General features: G+C 38.6%; 1 protein-coding gene across 2 annotated transcripts in view; it reads left to right on the forward strand.

Moving 5' to 3' along the window:
• The window catches only part of CTBP1 (C-terminal binding protein 1), a 39,514-nt gene that overhangs the window by 10,628 nt on the left and 12,384 nt on the right, over positions 1-16,502 (forward strand). For both annotated transcript variants that reach the window (XM_010084721.1, XM_010084722.1), the window contains exons 2-4: positions 2,928-3,072; positions 7,234-7,440; positions 13,245-13,459. In XM_010084721.1, the coding sequence (XP_010083023.1) occupies positions 2,928-3,072; positions 7,234-7,440; positions 13,245-13,459 (567 nt within the window). The remainder of the gene's footprint in view (positions 1-2,927; positions 3,073-7,233; positions 7,441-13,244; positions 13,460-16,502) is intronic.

The raw sequence follows: 16,502 nt of genomic DNA on the forward strand, positions 1-16,502 counted from the left end.
CACAAATGTCTGAGCCCTTCAGCTGTTGTTTAGCACCTAATTAATGCAGTCCTTAAAGTAGTGTCAGCGCTCTGCACATACAAAACCACACAGCACTGGCCTTTCCCAGTCTTGGAGAGGAGGGAAAGAAGGTTCTGGCTGCGACACAAGCCTTAGGTGGGTCATTGTAAGCTCTAAGCTACTTGAGGTTTTGCCCTTCTGACAGCTAAACAGAGGATGTTTCCTCCTGCGTCACAACCAACTGGAGCAGCCCTGGCAGAGGTGAAGGAAATGTATGTGATAAAACCCAGAGTGGAGGACACGGCGAATTGGAGAGGACCAGGGTCTCATAAAGAACTTGAGAACCTTGAGATTGTGCTGTGATTTGGAGAAAGAAGTCCTGCTGTAAATTTGGGAACGTGGCAGAAACACATGCTTCAGGGGAGAAGGATTCAGATTCACATGTTACTCCCAGGATCAGCTGGCAGTGCAACGGTGGCCGTGCAGAAACGTCACCCATCGCGTGAGACTTCATTAGGAGAGGTTTCCAGTACACGTGCTGCTGCGGACAGTGCTAGGGTCGGTATAACACGATGGGGAGGGCAAGCTCCAGTAGCACACGGGGTGCAGTTGTGAGCACCCATGGAAGAGTTGACCTTAGACTTCTTCAAGTGCAGTAGAGAAGTGTTAGACTGATCAAGGGAGTGAAAGGGTATCATCCCCGATGAGACTGGAAGGACAAGGCTTGTGAAGTCTAGCCAAACGAATGGCTGAGAGAGGATATGATCGTTGTCTATAAATACATTTGGATTGTAAGCACCAAGGAGAGAAAGTATGGTTTAAGCACATGGCCAACAGTGGTGCCAGAACAAATGGATAGAAGCTGGGCTGTGAATAAATTGAGGCTGGAAACCAGAAAAAAATTTCCATGTTGTTGGAGCTGTGAGATTTTGGAACAATTCTCTTGTAGGAATTAATGGGCCAGAAAAACCCTAAGGACATTTTGTGTGGGTACTAGGGTTATAAGAGGGACTGTTTCTTGTGTAGACTGCCCCAGGCACAGGCTTTGCCTTGGCCCATGCCAACTGTAATGTCACTGTAGAAGCAAAACCAATAAACTCGTTTGGGTTTTTTTAAACACTGTGCAACAGCACAAGGAAACACATTCTGATGCATGCAGTCTTACCGACTGGTGACTGTTAGATGTAATCTCCAAAGGACTTGTTTGTACCATTAAAATCAAGGAGTTTTGTGTGTGTATAATCATTTATAAGATCAGAGCCTACAGCTATTCTTTAAATTACGTTGTAGCTGCATTCTTTAAAGATGTGTAATTTCTAATTTTTTTGCAGTTCTTACTCTTGCAAGTAAAACCAAATTCTGCTCAAAGGATTCTGGTCTTTATCTGACTTAGAACAGAAACACCTGTTGAAATTGCGTAAATACGTTTGTGAAGTGTTCTGTAAGAAGCAGTTTCCTTTCATTTTTATGGAGTTTGTTTTTATTTTCTTTTAAATTTTTTCTTCATGTATTTTAATTTTAAAAATTACTGCTCTGGATCTTGGGTTCCAGCAGTTGTAATCTTCTGTGTGTAAGACTGTATTTTGCTGCAGTAATATTTTTTTTAATTATTTATGTTGATTATTGTTACTGATCTTGCAGTACCCTAGAAAATGATCATATGAGCAGAAATAACTCAGATGAAAGAATCTGTACATGTACCAAAAGTCTATTGAATAAGAAACTTAGAGCTTCTGCAGAACTTTGATGTGGAGGGCATCACAGGAATCTCTTGAAGTCATTACAGCTATCTTAGGTGTTGAAATGATTTGTGCATGTTTTGTATCTTGTAGAACAATTAGGATATTAGGTAGTGCACTGAAGGTGGAAACACAGAAGTGTTTTGAAGAAGTGAAATTGTCCGTTTTGCATATAAAGAGTGGAAAATATTTTCTGCTTTTTGAAAAATAATCTTGTATCAGCTGTGTGGGGTGCAGTGTCACTGCTTGTTTGGTAGCAGAATTTGAACCTGCTGGGCATGGTGTGCTAGGCTCTCTTCTTCTCTGTACCCCTTCCTCTTACACTTTCTTGAGTAGGTTGGATGCACGCTAACATAATTTAAAAGATTATTCAGACATTTCAGATCCTGTGAATTAATTTTCTTTTTTTTTGGCTTGCTCGCATGCAAGTTTTTTGTTTTGTTTGTTTGTTTGTTTTTTCTCAACATTTTTGTTTCGATACAATTTATTTCTTAGAGGTGCTATTTTTTCTAGATAATGTTCAGTTTGGCATCTCAGCTGTAGCAATTTCTATGACATCCAGTTTTCCGTCAGTGAGAGCTTAGATAGTTGCAATATCAATAAACTAAGGGCCAAACACATTGTTCTTATGTATGAATTGACAGATTTCAGTCTCTGTTGTCTAAGGGTTTTACAGTGATTACTGAATGTTTTCTATTCAGGTATCAAGAGGTTTAATAGCTCAGTGAATGCCTGTACCACTGTGTGTATGGTGAAGAGATACTGCTCTGTGACTCCATTCAGAACTGAATGTCAGCTGCCTGAGCATAAAAAATACTTACTGTTTAAAGTGACTGCTTGCTGCTGTGTTGTGTTTCATCTGCATGGGCAGATGCAGTCCAGTGGTGCTTGTACTTAGGGCCCAGCATTGCAGAGCATCTTCTGTGGAATGAGAAAGAGCTCTCCCTCTTAATAAGAACACAAAGATCACTTAGTGCTTGTAAAGCTAATCTTATCGTGCTAGAACGGATACATCAGATGAAAAAAGACTAACAAGAGGCTGGAAGCTATTTGGAGAAATAACCTTTAAAACAAAAGACCTGGATTTAATGCTTCTAATGTATTTTTGTACCTGAAAATATGTATGTGTGATTGAGCTATTATGTAAGAAAAATAAAAATATCTTTTTTTCTTCCCTTTTATTTATAGGTACTAAATGAAGCAGTGGGTGCACTGATGTATCACACAATCACTTTAACACGAGAAGACCTGGAGAAATTTAAAGCACTTCGAATAATTGTCCGAATCGGCAGTGGTTTTGATAATATTGACATCAAATCCGCTGGAGATTTAGGTATGACTTTTAAAGATGTTATTTTACATCTTATACTTGCCTCCAGAAATCTGATAGCATCCAAGTCTTTGCATTAATGTTGTCTGTGTAATTTATACTAACATAGTATGTAAGCTGTATAATTTTCTCATCAAAGTGTTTAAAAATCATTATGGAGATACTGGCATTAGTTAATTAAGTGATAATATTAACATCTTTGTGACAAGATGACAATCTACCTGTTCAATATAAATCCAAGGAGAAAGTCCGTAATTTTTAATTTCTTTCCTTTTTACCCCAATTGTATATTTTTACTACTACTGCTGTAATCCAGTTACAAAATATAATTGTCAGTGTGGCATACTACCTCTGTTTGAATAAAAAATTAGATCATTATCGACTATCTGAGACCTATTTATGATGCATGAGATTTAGTACTAAACTACTCCATAAAACAGAAATATTAGTTTTATAGGAGAATCAGTTACTGCTGCTTCAGAATATATTCAGATACTGGAGCTAATGAAGAGAGATGCTGCTTATTGTTTCACTGTAAAAAAAAAAAAAAAAAAGAGCAACAGCCTTATTTGCACTCTTCTTACTTTAGGATAAGCCATCTCTTATCTGTAATCTACAGGTCAAACTACCACTTGGAATAAATGCCTACATTTTCTTTGTTTCTTTTCTAAGATTGAGGTGACCAAGTATGTTTCCCATTATGCTCTGGGAAGATCTTGGAAACATTTATTTCAGTGTGACAGTGCTTAGTGCTAGTAATAACCCCATGGATGTAGTGAGGAGCTGTAATATGGTCTGTTTATCAGTAAATGATAGTAAAGTAATCGCCTGTTTCTAATGGCTGTGTAGTTTGCACAGCAGGCAGAGGGTAACAACTTCTTTGTGAGCTGCTATGAAGAACAGATCAGATCTGAGTGCAAGGCTGTATTCCTGTGTATTGTGACTAGTGCTGAAGTCAGGCACATGCATTGTGAGCCCCAGAAGACACGTATGTATCTAGAGATTGGCCTTGGGTAAAATCCTAGACCAAAATCCCAAAACGTAGGTACAGATCAAAGGCCCCAAGGGGTGAGGAGACTGATTTGTGCAGAGAATCCCTAAGAGGAGGAAAATGTTTGCAGGTTTGTTGGCTGTTTCTACAAGTCTCCATGCTGGATTGTAAGCCAAGTTTCTAATTTAATTGCATCCGTGTAATTCTTCAAGCCAGTTCTTCAACTACAGCAGATTTGGGAAATTTTTATTCATGTGAAGTGCTAAATGGCCAAGTTCCTAATCATTCAGTTTCTATGATGTGATTAGACCGACTTACAGAGTTAGGATCTATGCCATTTGTGCTTTCCAGTATTTATGAAATACGGTTGTCCACTCTGTCAAAAGCCAATAAAAGCTGGAAGGCTTATGGTATAAAATCTCAGATTTTAATAGTTAGAATTTAATCCCAATCATTTCACCCTAACTCACCACTACTGGGACAAATCACTTTCCATTTGTTGAACTAGTACAAATACTATGCATCTCAACAAGGTAATATGAGAGTTAATTGCTTTTTGTAAAAAGCTTTGATTCACTCTCGAAATACAGTGTAGAGTTAGACTGTAAAGTCTCACATATTCCTGAACTTCCGTAGTAACTTTTTGAGTCATTTTTCACAGAGCTGGCTCATGGCGTTGTTACCAGCTTTTCCAATTGACTATTATTTTCATATTAGCACTTTTATTCTTCTTAAAATGCATTAACATGAATGTTTCCTGGATAAAAATCTTTTAAGATCTGGTCTGCTTCTTCTCCACTTCACTAATGGTTGACTAGAAAATATGTGCAAGTTGTGAGTGTAGCTTGTTGCAAGTGAGGTGGGAGTGAAGGGTGATATCCATTGATTCCTGCATTTTTCAACGTTGAACCTATGCACAGGATCACTGAAAGCAGTTGGGAAAGGGGAAAGGGAAGGGAGAGGGGAAGCAAGGGATGTGAGTTACAAGAGTGTGCTTTTTCTATGTAAAATGTCTCTTCATATCCTTACCTTTCTCTTGCTGCTTTTTGTGGTTCACCATGCCCCTGGCCATCAGAAATTAGCTGGTTTTAAAGTTGGGGGAAAACAGAGAGAAAGAAATTCCTGCAGTTTAGGAGAGAAGGTATCTGACTCTTCTCCCCCAAATTTCCTAAGGAAACTTATTCGGTAGGAAGGTGTAAGGTGAGTTCAATTACTTAGTTCTCTTCCAAAATGTGTAAGATAACTTCTTACACTCCTATTAAAACATAATTTGGTTGATGCCAGCTATCAGGAGACATGCTTATTAAATTTGTTTTGCCATCTAAAATCTGCATTTTTGCTCCATGAAAAAGACTTTTTGTATAAACAAGTGCAGCTGTTTAATGTTGCAGTTAAAGGGATGTTACTTTTCAGTCTTGTACTTTTCCCCCATTTGCACTTTTTTCCTCATTTGTTAAAAAATGGCGAGTTTCATACTACGATTGATGTTTGCAGGATGCCGAGATGCATATCCCAGCAAATGATGCTGTTTTATCTTTGTGTAAGTCTAAGAGCAGTGACTCAGCACACAATCTCTACAGCAGAGAAAAGAAAAATAGTTCTGCAGGTTCCTTACGTTGGCTTTTACTTATCTAAAGAAAGCTGTAAAAAAGTACTGGGCAGCAGAATGAAGGTGTTTGCATGTCAAACACAGATAAATATGGTGTGAGCTTATTATTTGTCAGTTTATTGTTATTGCTATTATTGAAGAGAATGTTTTTCCTTCCTTGATTCATAAGATATACTGGCATGAGCTGAGGACTCATTGCATATTTACTTATGTAAAAACCCAAAGAACTAAACAGTGAAAACAGCATTGGGGTGCCTTTAGTGTACAAAACACTTTTTTCTCTCCACCATGGAATTATGCTTTATACTGTTTGTGATCTCCATCAGCAGAACCGAGAGACAAACATTTGTGGGAGCTCATGATTAGAGAGAGAGAACAGAAACAGGTCAAAAAGGACACCAGCTTTTCAAGTAAATGCTTTTCTTAACTGCAGTAGCAGAACCAAGAGACAAACGTTTGTGGGAGCTCATGATTAGAGAGAGAACAGAAACAGGTCAAAAAGGACACCAGCTTTTCAAGTAAATGCTTTTCTTAACTGCAGTACATTGGGTACTGGAAGGTAGAAAGCAGAATGAGATAACTTGCGTGCAATTACAGTCTCTTGTTGACTGATCTGTTTTTTGAAGTAAAAAAGGATTACTGTGAGTCTTTAATCAATCCAGCTTCCATAGTTTTCTGTTTCCACAAAATTTCTCTTTCTGTAACAGTCCTTTATCTTCTTGATGTTAGGCCATTTTTAACTAGTAACTTTTCTGCTCTTACGAACACGGACTTAGTTTTGTATTAGTGCCATGCAGAAGCAGATTTTTTCTTTCCCTGTTGTCAATTAGATAGGTTAGCTCTTTAATTTGAGGGACCAGGAAAGGACTTGGATTCTGTTTGTCGTAATTCTACAAACCTGTGTGCAACACAAAACAAATTGTCCTTCCCTGTGCCATGATTACCCATACATGAGTTAGAAATACTAATAGTCATCCTGTGAGGGCTTTATAAGAGCTGCTATCCTTATAAATTATTTTATGTTTTTCATAACATGTATAGATAGTTTTTGGGAGGATATCTTTGCAGTGATGGGAAGCTACCTCAAGCAATTAATTCTGAACAGTGATCGTTAACCACAGTGTTGAGAGCAAGGCAGATTTCTCTTTGCTATTCAAAACACCTAGCTCAGTGTGCAGGTAATACGCTTACAAAGACTTATGTTCTAAACTACCCGACATCTCCAGTACTTTCCTTCTGTGGTTTCAGTGGTCCACGCTTACGAAGACTTGTGTTCTAAACTACCCGACATCTTCAGTACTTTCCTTCTGTGGTTTCAGTGGTCTGTTTACTGTTTGCTTTAGTTTGCAAACACAATACATAGTAATAACACATGAGAAAAAAAAAGTCTGTACATATTAATCAACTATTATCTCAAGTATTCTGTCTGCCATTACAGTCGGAAACTTAGTATTTGTGCAAAACAGATGTTGAAATGTCGATAAATTTAAAAGTCATACTCCTGAATTGCTGTTAAATGGAAAAAAGTAAAAACGTTTGGCAACTTTCCCCCCATTCTTCACAGGGATCGCAGTGTGTAATGTGCCAGCTGCCTCGGTAGAAGAAACAGCAGATTCTACCATGTGCCACATTCTGAACCTGTACAGGCGAACCACCTGGCTTCACCAGGCTTTGCGAGAAGGCACGAGAGTACAAAGTGTTGAACAGATTCGGGAAGTGGCTTCTGGAGCTGCCAGGATCAGAGGGGAGACCTTGGGCATTATTGGATTAGGTATGTTGGCTTGCAGAGGTGGTTTAATACTCCTTACCTCCCATTGCTTTAAAAAAATTATCAAGATTTGAGCTTTAAAAATGGAGCACTTCACTCCTTTCCATATCGATCAAGCATTCTGTACACCACTTCACTCCTAGTGTTTATATGTGTCAAATGTTTCCCCCTTATTTTGTTGCTAATATTCTCTCAATACTTTTGAGTTTCTGTACATAACTTCTGCTGCCATAGTGCCTGGTGTCAGGCACACTGGTTGTAAGAGGAGACACCATCGCTTCCCTTTTCCAGGACAAGGATCCTGCTACTTCAGCCTGGTGTCACCTGTATATGTTGTATTTCTTGTCCATTGCCATGTGTGGGTCTGTTTGTGCTTTTTTCTTTTTACTGTTTTTAACATCTGAAAAGCCTTTGCTTCAGGAAGAGCCTGCAGAGCAGTTATTTCATGCATTTGGTCGAGCTGCATCTGAATTTGTATTTCAGCTCAAATGAGAGGAAAAATATATGCAAGAAAGTTTGAAATGTTTCCAGACTTAATAAAATCACCTACTTACCTCTCTGAATGGCCCTAAATGTGTTTCAGCATCTGACAGATGGACAGGCTTGGTTGAGATGAATTAATTACTGTCTGTTACCGAAGTAGAGAAGAAAAACAAGCAAGTCAGTTTCTATATAAAAATTATTTAGTCATGTGCTTGTTTTATCAAGAATCTGATAGACTGTGGCTGTAATTGCCGTGGTATTCATCCACAGGAATTAATAATATGATTTTGACAACAAGGCATCATACTTAAATGACTGCTCCAGTTACACATTGCTGTCAAATAACTCAAGCCACAAACTCTTACTTTTGGAAGCTGAAAATAGCCTGACGTTACATAGTACTCATTTAAATCAGTATGCAAGGCAGCAAAAACATCTTCACCATTGAAGAATTGCCTTTAAAATATGACTTCCAAGAAGTTAGTCATGAAGTTGCTTTCTCAGATCTATACCTCTGTAATTATGCATGTCATTCAGACACACAGTGATTATTGCACTTCCCGTCACACCATCTATACATACATAATAGTCAATCACCTGCAAAGGTTTTAAAAATGGAAATGCATACCTAGTTGTTGAAACTTAAGCCTCAGCTCACATATTCTGCACATATTTGCTGGAGATATCTGTCCTGTTGGCATTGCATTTTTAGTATTCCGTGAATTCCAGGCTGAGATTAGAAAAAATTTTCATTTATTATTGACTCCCTTAAGTAAATTGTGTGTCTGTTTTTTTTGTTGTGAATGATTGAAAAGTGTGGAGAAACAAATGGATAATCAGATTGCCAATATGTGTGTAAAGCTACATAAAACACTGTTTTTTTGTTTTATTTTTAAAAAGGCAAATCCTTTGTGCGCGTGGTATATTAAGAGGCTAGTAAAATCTGATTTTAAAGGTACACATCTGTTACAGTTATTAACCAGTAATTTTCTCTAGCCTTAATTGTTCCTAGATCTTTTCTTACAATTGAATATTCACAATTTCAAGGGAAATTAAATATTAAAGTTAGTTTAGAAAACTTCCACTGTTTCTTTCTGTGCATGCTTGTGAATCAGCACATTTTGATTCTGACCTGTTCTAACAAACTCCTGTGTAGCTATGTATTAATGAAAAATAAAAATGTTGTCTTAGAAAGTATGGAGATAGGGCTGTACTAGACTTTGCATTTGAGCACTTTGGGCACTTAGGCTGTGATATATTCCTGTTACAGATCACTGCAAGAGACTACCTGTCTCTAGTTTTAGTCCAGAATGTGTGTTTACAACCACCCTCAACAGACTGGTGTCCTTAGGTTATGTTTCTTTACTAGTGGCCTCTTCCCACATTTGTAGTTCTGCCTCAATTTGTTATTTTTTTATTTAACCCTGTCAAGGTCAGAAGTGATGAACCAGCAAGAGGCTGTGAAGTGAATGCATTGCACACAAACAATTCTCATCACCTGCTGCTAAGTCCTCCTTTTCTCTAGTTCTATGTAGTGTTGCTGTTTCTGTCCTTTCTCATTAATGTGTGTCTGAGAGCATCTCAGCCACAGCTGTGTTTCTCTATTCTTGTCTTAAACTTGTGGTCTTTTCAGCAGTAGGTTGCTTAAATTTATCACTTGCTGCTGCAACAGCTAAGTCCAAACCTTCTTCACATCTTTTCCTGGGCTTTTCTCTTGTTTTACTGAAGAGGAACACCCTAGCCCTTGCCTATCCCTGTGCTAGGGAGTGACTATGTCATTCCCTCCAAAGGTTCAGCTCCGCACTTCCTTGTCCACTGGTCTAGCCAAGTTTCATGACTCACTTGCCTTTTTCCTTCCATCACCCACTCTCTTTTCTTTACCTCCACTCATGCATATTCCTGCTTTGACACTTGGTCTGTCCTGCTTAATCCTATTACTCGGTGCTCCTCCTTCATAGTTAACCCCATGTCTCATCCTCTGCTTGTATTGAGCTTGAAGATAAGCAGAGACTCAACAGCATGTGCTTGTTGGATGCCATTCGTCATTGTTTTGTTGTTTGGTTAGTCTCTGAGCTCCTTAGAGCAGAGCCTGTGTTTCTTCCTGTCTTTATGAAGTGATTCTTTGAACCTTACATAAATAATAATATCACATCATTAAACAGCCGTCTTTGCCACTTTTAATCTTTATTACTATCCAGTGTCCTATATTTCAAGTGATGCATCATGAGCTTGGATAGTAAGCCCTGCATTTAAAAACAAAAAACTACCTTTTCACCTTATATCTAGACATTCAGGGTTTTTTTTCTTTTAAAGAATATTTATGAGCAGCGGTGTGTAAGTACTTGGATGAATAGATAGCTGGACCTGGTTCTGCTCTAATGGTAATTTAGAAGCAGTGAAGGCAGCGAAGTCACGTTCCTTTTCCCTTCCTTCCCAGTAACAAATGCTGATGACTGATAGCTAATTCATTCCTCACCCAAGAGAGGTGAAATTCCTCCAAATGCATTTGTCTCTGCATCATAATGAATGTCATCACTCAGTTTGTCTTTCCTCACCTGCTGTATTTTCTCAGCAGTCCCACGGTACTGACTAGATGTTGGCTAAAGTACTGATCTGCATCATCAGACAATATTAAGGGTTAAGAGTTGGGTGGTATTACCGTGCAATAAATGATGTACCGTTCGCAGTCCTACTAGCTCTAAAAAAAGTAACAAAATGGCACTCTCCACATTTCAGAGTTCTCCAAGAGGGAGGAAAAATTACCCAGATTCTCCATTACCGATGCATAGACAGGAAAGAGCTGCTAAGTGAAAGCACTTTTTCTTTCCATGGAAATCTGCAGGCAGGTCATCAACATTTCCACAGGATCAAGGGCGTTTTATAAAACTTTGAAATACCAGTGTAGGATGCTCGTTCTTTGCCCAGGAGCTGGATGGGGGTCATTGACAACTGCAGGTTGTCACGCTCAAATCAGGTCATTGGCAAGGTCAAGGTCAGAGGCACCAACAAACTGGGAGACCTGGGGGGAGTTGGGAGATTTGCGGGAGGAGATGGGTCAGGCTGTAACAGGAGACCCAGACGTTTTTGATCAGTGTCACTGAAGTGCTGCATGGGCTTTGCTAGAGCTTTACATTAATCTCTGATTCTAAAATAGGCTTTTGTTGCTCTCTGCTCTTTTTGCAATTGGATGCAACATGCATTTTCTGCATTCTTCCCATGCTGCAGACCAAGAAGCTCATTTGATATTTTGAACTTCAGAATCTGCCTTCCATAGAAGCAGCCATGAATATTCATAGCAGTTGCATATGCTTTTAAGCTAGAGCTGTCCCAAAGGTGGGATGCTTTGTGTGCTGTTCTGTTGTTCTTCATATGCTGAGGTAGGTTTTGAGCCACCCCTCACACCCAGGAGAGTCTTAAATAATGGAAGTTTTTCAGTAAAGGAAAAAACCATCATAGCTTTGTGGTTGTACTGTATTGTCAGACTGTAATTTAAAAAGGAATTGGCAAACTATGTGTGTCCACCTATGGATTTGTCTAATGACTAAGACTAAATACAAATTGTCAATTGTGGAAGAGTTTTATCTCATCAAATAATTGTAATAGGACAATTCTGGCTGCATGCACACGCGTGTGATTCCCAAGTGTTTCGGAAGGAAACTTTGTGCCCATGGAAGAAGACTTTGGCTTATTAGCTGGGTTGCGGTGAGTGGAAAGTGTAGCTTTAACCGGAGAGTCTGTTGTAAGAGATTTCACTGTTGTGAATCCCCTCAGGTATTAGTGTTGTAAAGAGTGTAAAAAAGAACAGATGACAGAACGTTCCCTGTGAAAATGAATGGAGCTGGAATAAAAGCAATATGCTTTCTTTAAAAAAAAAAAAAAAAAAAAATTAATAAATTGTTTACAGTTGTGTGACTGATTCCTGGAGCTGTGAACATGCCAAAATTTGAAAATAATAGTGTTTGTGCTGAAAATTGTCTAATTCAAGTTTGTAAAAAACCGCTTCAAAAAGCAAACAAATGATATGTATGCAAGTATTGAAATAAAAGGTTTTGAAGAGTATTTTAACTTGGTGTCCCCAAGGAAAAGCAGACAGCCCCCATCAGATTGACACACTGCTTAATATTCCAAGCACATCTGTCACCAAGCACTGCAGAATTGCTGTGTTTAGGTTAAATGATCAACAGAAAACCTTTCTTCCTGTGGCTTCTTAAGTTTATTCAAAGAGAAACTGAAAAGCAGAGGGAAATCCCTTCAAGCACAATTGGAAAGAGATGGGATTTCCCTGTGTTAATTTGATGCTTTTTTGAACAAATGGAGATGTTACAAAAGAAAACTTGTTGCCTTTTTTTTAAAATGAGACATGATTATCATGGTGTGTCTAGTGATGCTTTTGAAATGTCTTTATCTAACATCTGTGCTACTCTAACGTGAGTATCTAGTGTGTAGTCTTCTAACCTGAAAAGTGTGTTAGTTCCCATCCTTCAAAATACCCGTATTCACTAGATGAACTTACTTTTTTCTCTGTTTTACCGATAGTGTGTCAAAGTGAAATACCTCTTGATACAAGTGGCATGGAGTGATGCCCAAACAGCAATTTCAGTCACAACTCTGAAATATGACAGTAAGGAAAGGGGAACAGAGAAAAGCTGAGGTTAGCATGAATACCAGATGGTACCACTCTTTTCTTAACTAGGTCCCATATGATGGACTGTATTTATTCCTCGTCTAGTTAGATGGATACACAAATTTTTAGAGCCTTAGATGGGAGGACTCTTTTAAACATTTTAATGCCGAAAGGATTTTATTCAAAATGAAAGAAAATACTAGTTCACAAAGGAGATTCCATGCATTGAGAATGGTTGAGCTTCAGATTAAACAAATTATCTTTTATTGCATCCATTTTTGAGGATTAGCTTTGTAGCTTTTTATTAAGGCCAGCTGGTCCGACATGGGTAAGAATAAGTCCTAGGCAGGCTGTGTTCACAAGCAGGAGTGTTTTACCATAAACAGGCCCAGCGGACAAGCCCTTGTATTACACAGATTATTGCAGATTACGTGACATCTTCTGGCATTTCAGATTTTCAGTTGCAAAAGGTGTAGACCTCCTACTTTGTTTTGAACGAAGCAGTGTGAAACAGCCCAGATTTGATGTTTCTGATCTTAGTGACAGTTTCAAGTGAGGTGGGAGCCGCCTCTCTTTTATCCTCTTCCAGTTGCTGTACAAAACGATATGGTTTGATACAAGCGTTTGCAATAGGAGGGAGGAGGCTACCTTGTACCAGCTGCTTCACATCTGTTCTTGTTGCATGTTTCTCTTGTTCTAGGGCGTGTTGGGCAAGCAGTAGCACTACGTGCCAAAGCCTTTGGCTTCAGTGTGATTTTCTATGACCCATACCTCTCAGATGGCATGGAGCGTGCTCTGGGACTGCAGCGGGTGAGCACTTTGCAGGACCTGCTGTTCCACAGTGACTGTGTTACCCTGCACTGCAACTTGAATGAACACAATCATCATCTTATTAACGACTTCACCATAAAACAGGTAATAATCTCTGTGGGCGCCCTCCACACCAGTGCTGGTGGCTGACACGGTGTAGCGTTCATTTATGTAAACAGGCAGATTCTCATTTGAAAGATATTTTTTTTTTCCCTTTCGCTGCTTTGAGATCAAGCAGGTTTATAACTGATTAGGAAGTAGCTGGTGGCTTATGTATTGTTGCTTTTATTGCCTTTTTTGCTCAGTAACATTGCATTTGTGGAAATAATTTGCTCTTCTTAATGTTGCTCAGGTTTAATAAAGTTCCATTAATGTAAAAATACTTTGTCTTCTAGTAGCTACTTCCTTTACCTGTGTATTTTCAGGTAGCAATACTGCCTTTCACTCTTGTTCCCCAGTTTGAATTCTTTAGATGCAATTTAAGGATTGTGACTAAATGGCTCCCTCCTGTGCTCAGTCCTGATGCTTGCAGAGCGCTTCATGGATGGATCACGTTTACAGCATTGCATGATTTGGAAAAATAATGTGTCTTGGAATTAGTACTAACCTCTCCCTAAAGTTTTAGGTAATATTAAAATAATTTCAAGATCTAGGTGTATTAACCACTCCATTATTGACTAATTCAATAGTAAGCTTTTTCATTAAATGTCTAGCTTCTGACTCCAGCCTCAGTGCAGATAACAAGAAATAGAACGTTGAGATGTAAGAATGTAGATAGTGTACAGGAAAGAAACTCCAAGATGTAATAGTTGATTTTTCTGTTCTTCATGTATGTAGTGTTTCTATGAGTTGGTAACAATGTCAGTAATATTCTTTTGCAGTAAAATCATTGCTTGGCTTCTGAGTAATAGTTTGCACCTATTACTCTTGAACTGAAGTAATTACTGATCGTGTTCCACAGTCATGTAGGACCATGGCAGATAACTGACAATATAACACACTTCTTGATCTGAGAGTTTAGGGATTTTGCAGATTCATCCCAACATAAAATCAGGGTTTGGGATTTAAGACTCTAAAAAAATTAAGAAGTGTAAAATCTCTAAGACAACGGAGCTCTGTCACCCTGCCTTGAACATTCTCTTTTGTTGTGTGCTCAGGTACATTTAATAGTTATTACGTGGTTAGATGTCTTTGCAAGCATACTTCTAGACCCAAACAGAATCACACACACTGAGTTCGGTGGGACTGTGTGGAGGCTTAGCAGTGGTCACTCATTATACAGCAGACTGTGAAACTTGGGGCAGTGTATCACAGGTAGTGTTTGAGTTGTGGTGGATAAATACAATGAGTTCTGGAGAGGGTCTTAGTGCATTAATCAGAGAAACAAACAAAACAGGTTAAAACTGCGTGATACCATCTGAAATGAAATGCATATTGTAAAATCTGTAGTGGAAGGGATATAGTAAGCATTTATCTCGCTATTTGTCATCCTTCATTATTGAAGCAAAGATTGAAATGTTAGAAAATAATTCTTGCTTTGGATAAAAGTTTGGATGAAACAGTCTGTATTGTAACAGCTGATGTGGCAGCCATAAAATTGTAACATTTTTGACTGCTTGGTTTGCGTAGAGCACATCTTCTGAATATGAATCATAAAGAGCAGAATAACTTTTTTTGGCTGCCAAATGTTAGAGTTGGCTTAAAATTTTTATAGAGCATTGTGTTTTCTCTGTTATTACGTGCTCATGGAATAACCAGTTTTTAAACATAGTACAGAGAGGTATGATGCACCTCATTTCACTGAAGTCTCACTCTAAATTTTGTTTAGAATCTGAAATTACACAACCTTAAAATGGCTTTGAAAATTTGGTGTCAGTCTTCTTTCAGTAGCTTTTCCCTTTAATTAGTCAGCATTCTGCCTAGCCTTCATGCTTGGCCTTGTAGTCCCAGAGAAGCTGAGAGAAGTGTTTCAAGCTTGTGTTCATTGAACCCATGGTAATCAAGTGCTCTTAAGAGAAGCTGAGGTCATCTTTAGTTTTGCAGACTTGAGAAGATGACGCTCCGTTTGAACGCAATATGTTTTTAAAGCAGCTGTGCAGGTTTAGTATAGGTGAATTTAACAGCTGTCATCAGTTCTAGCTGTGAAGCTCTTTCAAACTTCCACCCATTGTTAAGGGTCATCTCCAGCTGCATCCACCCTTATGGCTGATCATGAGTCACGTAATTCATTCCCACTAGAATGCAGTTACGCAGCCATGTGCTGTTTGATTTGGACTTGTCTTGGTACTGGCTTTAGAGTTCTGTAAATAGTCCTAAAATGAAAAGTCAAGCAATGCTATTAAGGTTGAACAGAAGATTTTAGCAGGGTTCACTTTAATTAAAATTTTTAAGTCCTTCAATGGGCATATAAATACACTAGGCTGTACTTAAGACTCAAATTAGCTATTTGCAAGAGCATAGAAATAGGAAGGGTGTACAAGCTCCCACGAGCCTATATGGCGTGTCTGCACACAAAGTGTGATTGTAGCTTGGGTGAGCCCTCCTGTGCTGGTTTGGATCCAGTTCTCACAGCTGACAAGTAGTGGAGATGCAGTGATGGTTCCCATCAGGAACATCTTGTTGTTAATAGATCAGCTTAAGGTCATGCCACCATTTCTTCATTGTTCTAGTTCCCAGGTTGATTACATAAAACTAAAAGAAGTATCCCTTAGTTCTGCTCCCGTAAGTGGACTTTGGTTTTGCTGTACAGACCAGTAGATGGTTCTCCTGTAAGCCCAAGAGTCTGCACATGGAGAGAGGCAGGGCCACACTAAACCTAGTGAGTACCTAGGCCAATAAAATATGGTTGTAAGGTTTTTTTTTTTCCCTTATAACCTTACTGCAAGCATATGTATGTTAATTGCTTAATATTTCCTATGATCTCATGTAAAAAAAATACTCACAGATGACTTTCGTCCAAACCTCCTTGTTCATGAATTTGGTATTTTGAGTCAGTCTTTCAGAGTAAGGATCCATTTACTTAAGCTTTAGTTTGATGTGTGGATTTCAAGTATTTGACTTGGTGTCAAAATATTGGGGTTTTCTTGTTCTTATGGTGAGAGATGGACTCAATACAAAACGAGTTTTTTATCATTCATCGTCACTATGG

The sequence above is a fragment of the Pterocles gutturalis genome, unplaced genomic scaffold, assembly GCF_000699245.1.
Source record: "Pterocles gutturalis isolate BGI_N339 unplaced genomic scaffold, ASM69924v1 scaffold9385, whole genome shotgun sequence".
Taxonomy (NCBI): domain Eukaryota; kingdom Metazoa; phylum Chordata; class Aves; order Pterocliformes; family Pteroclidae; genus Pterocles; species Pterocles gutturalis.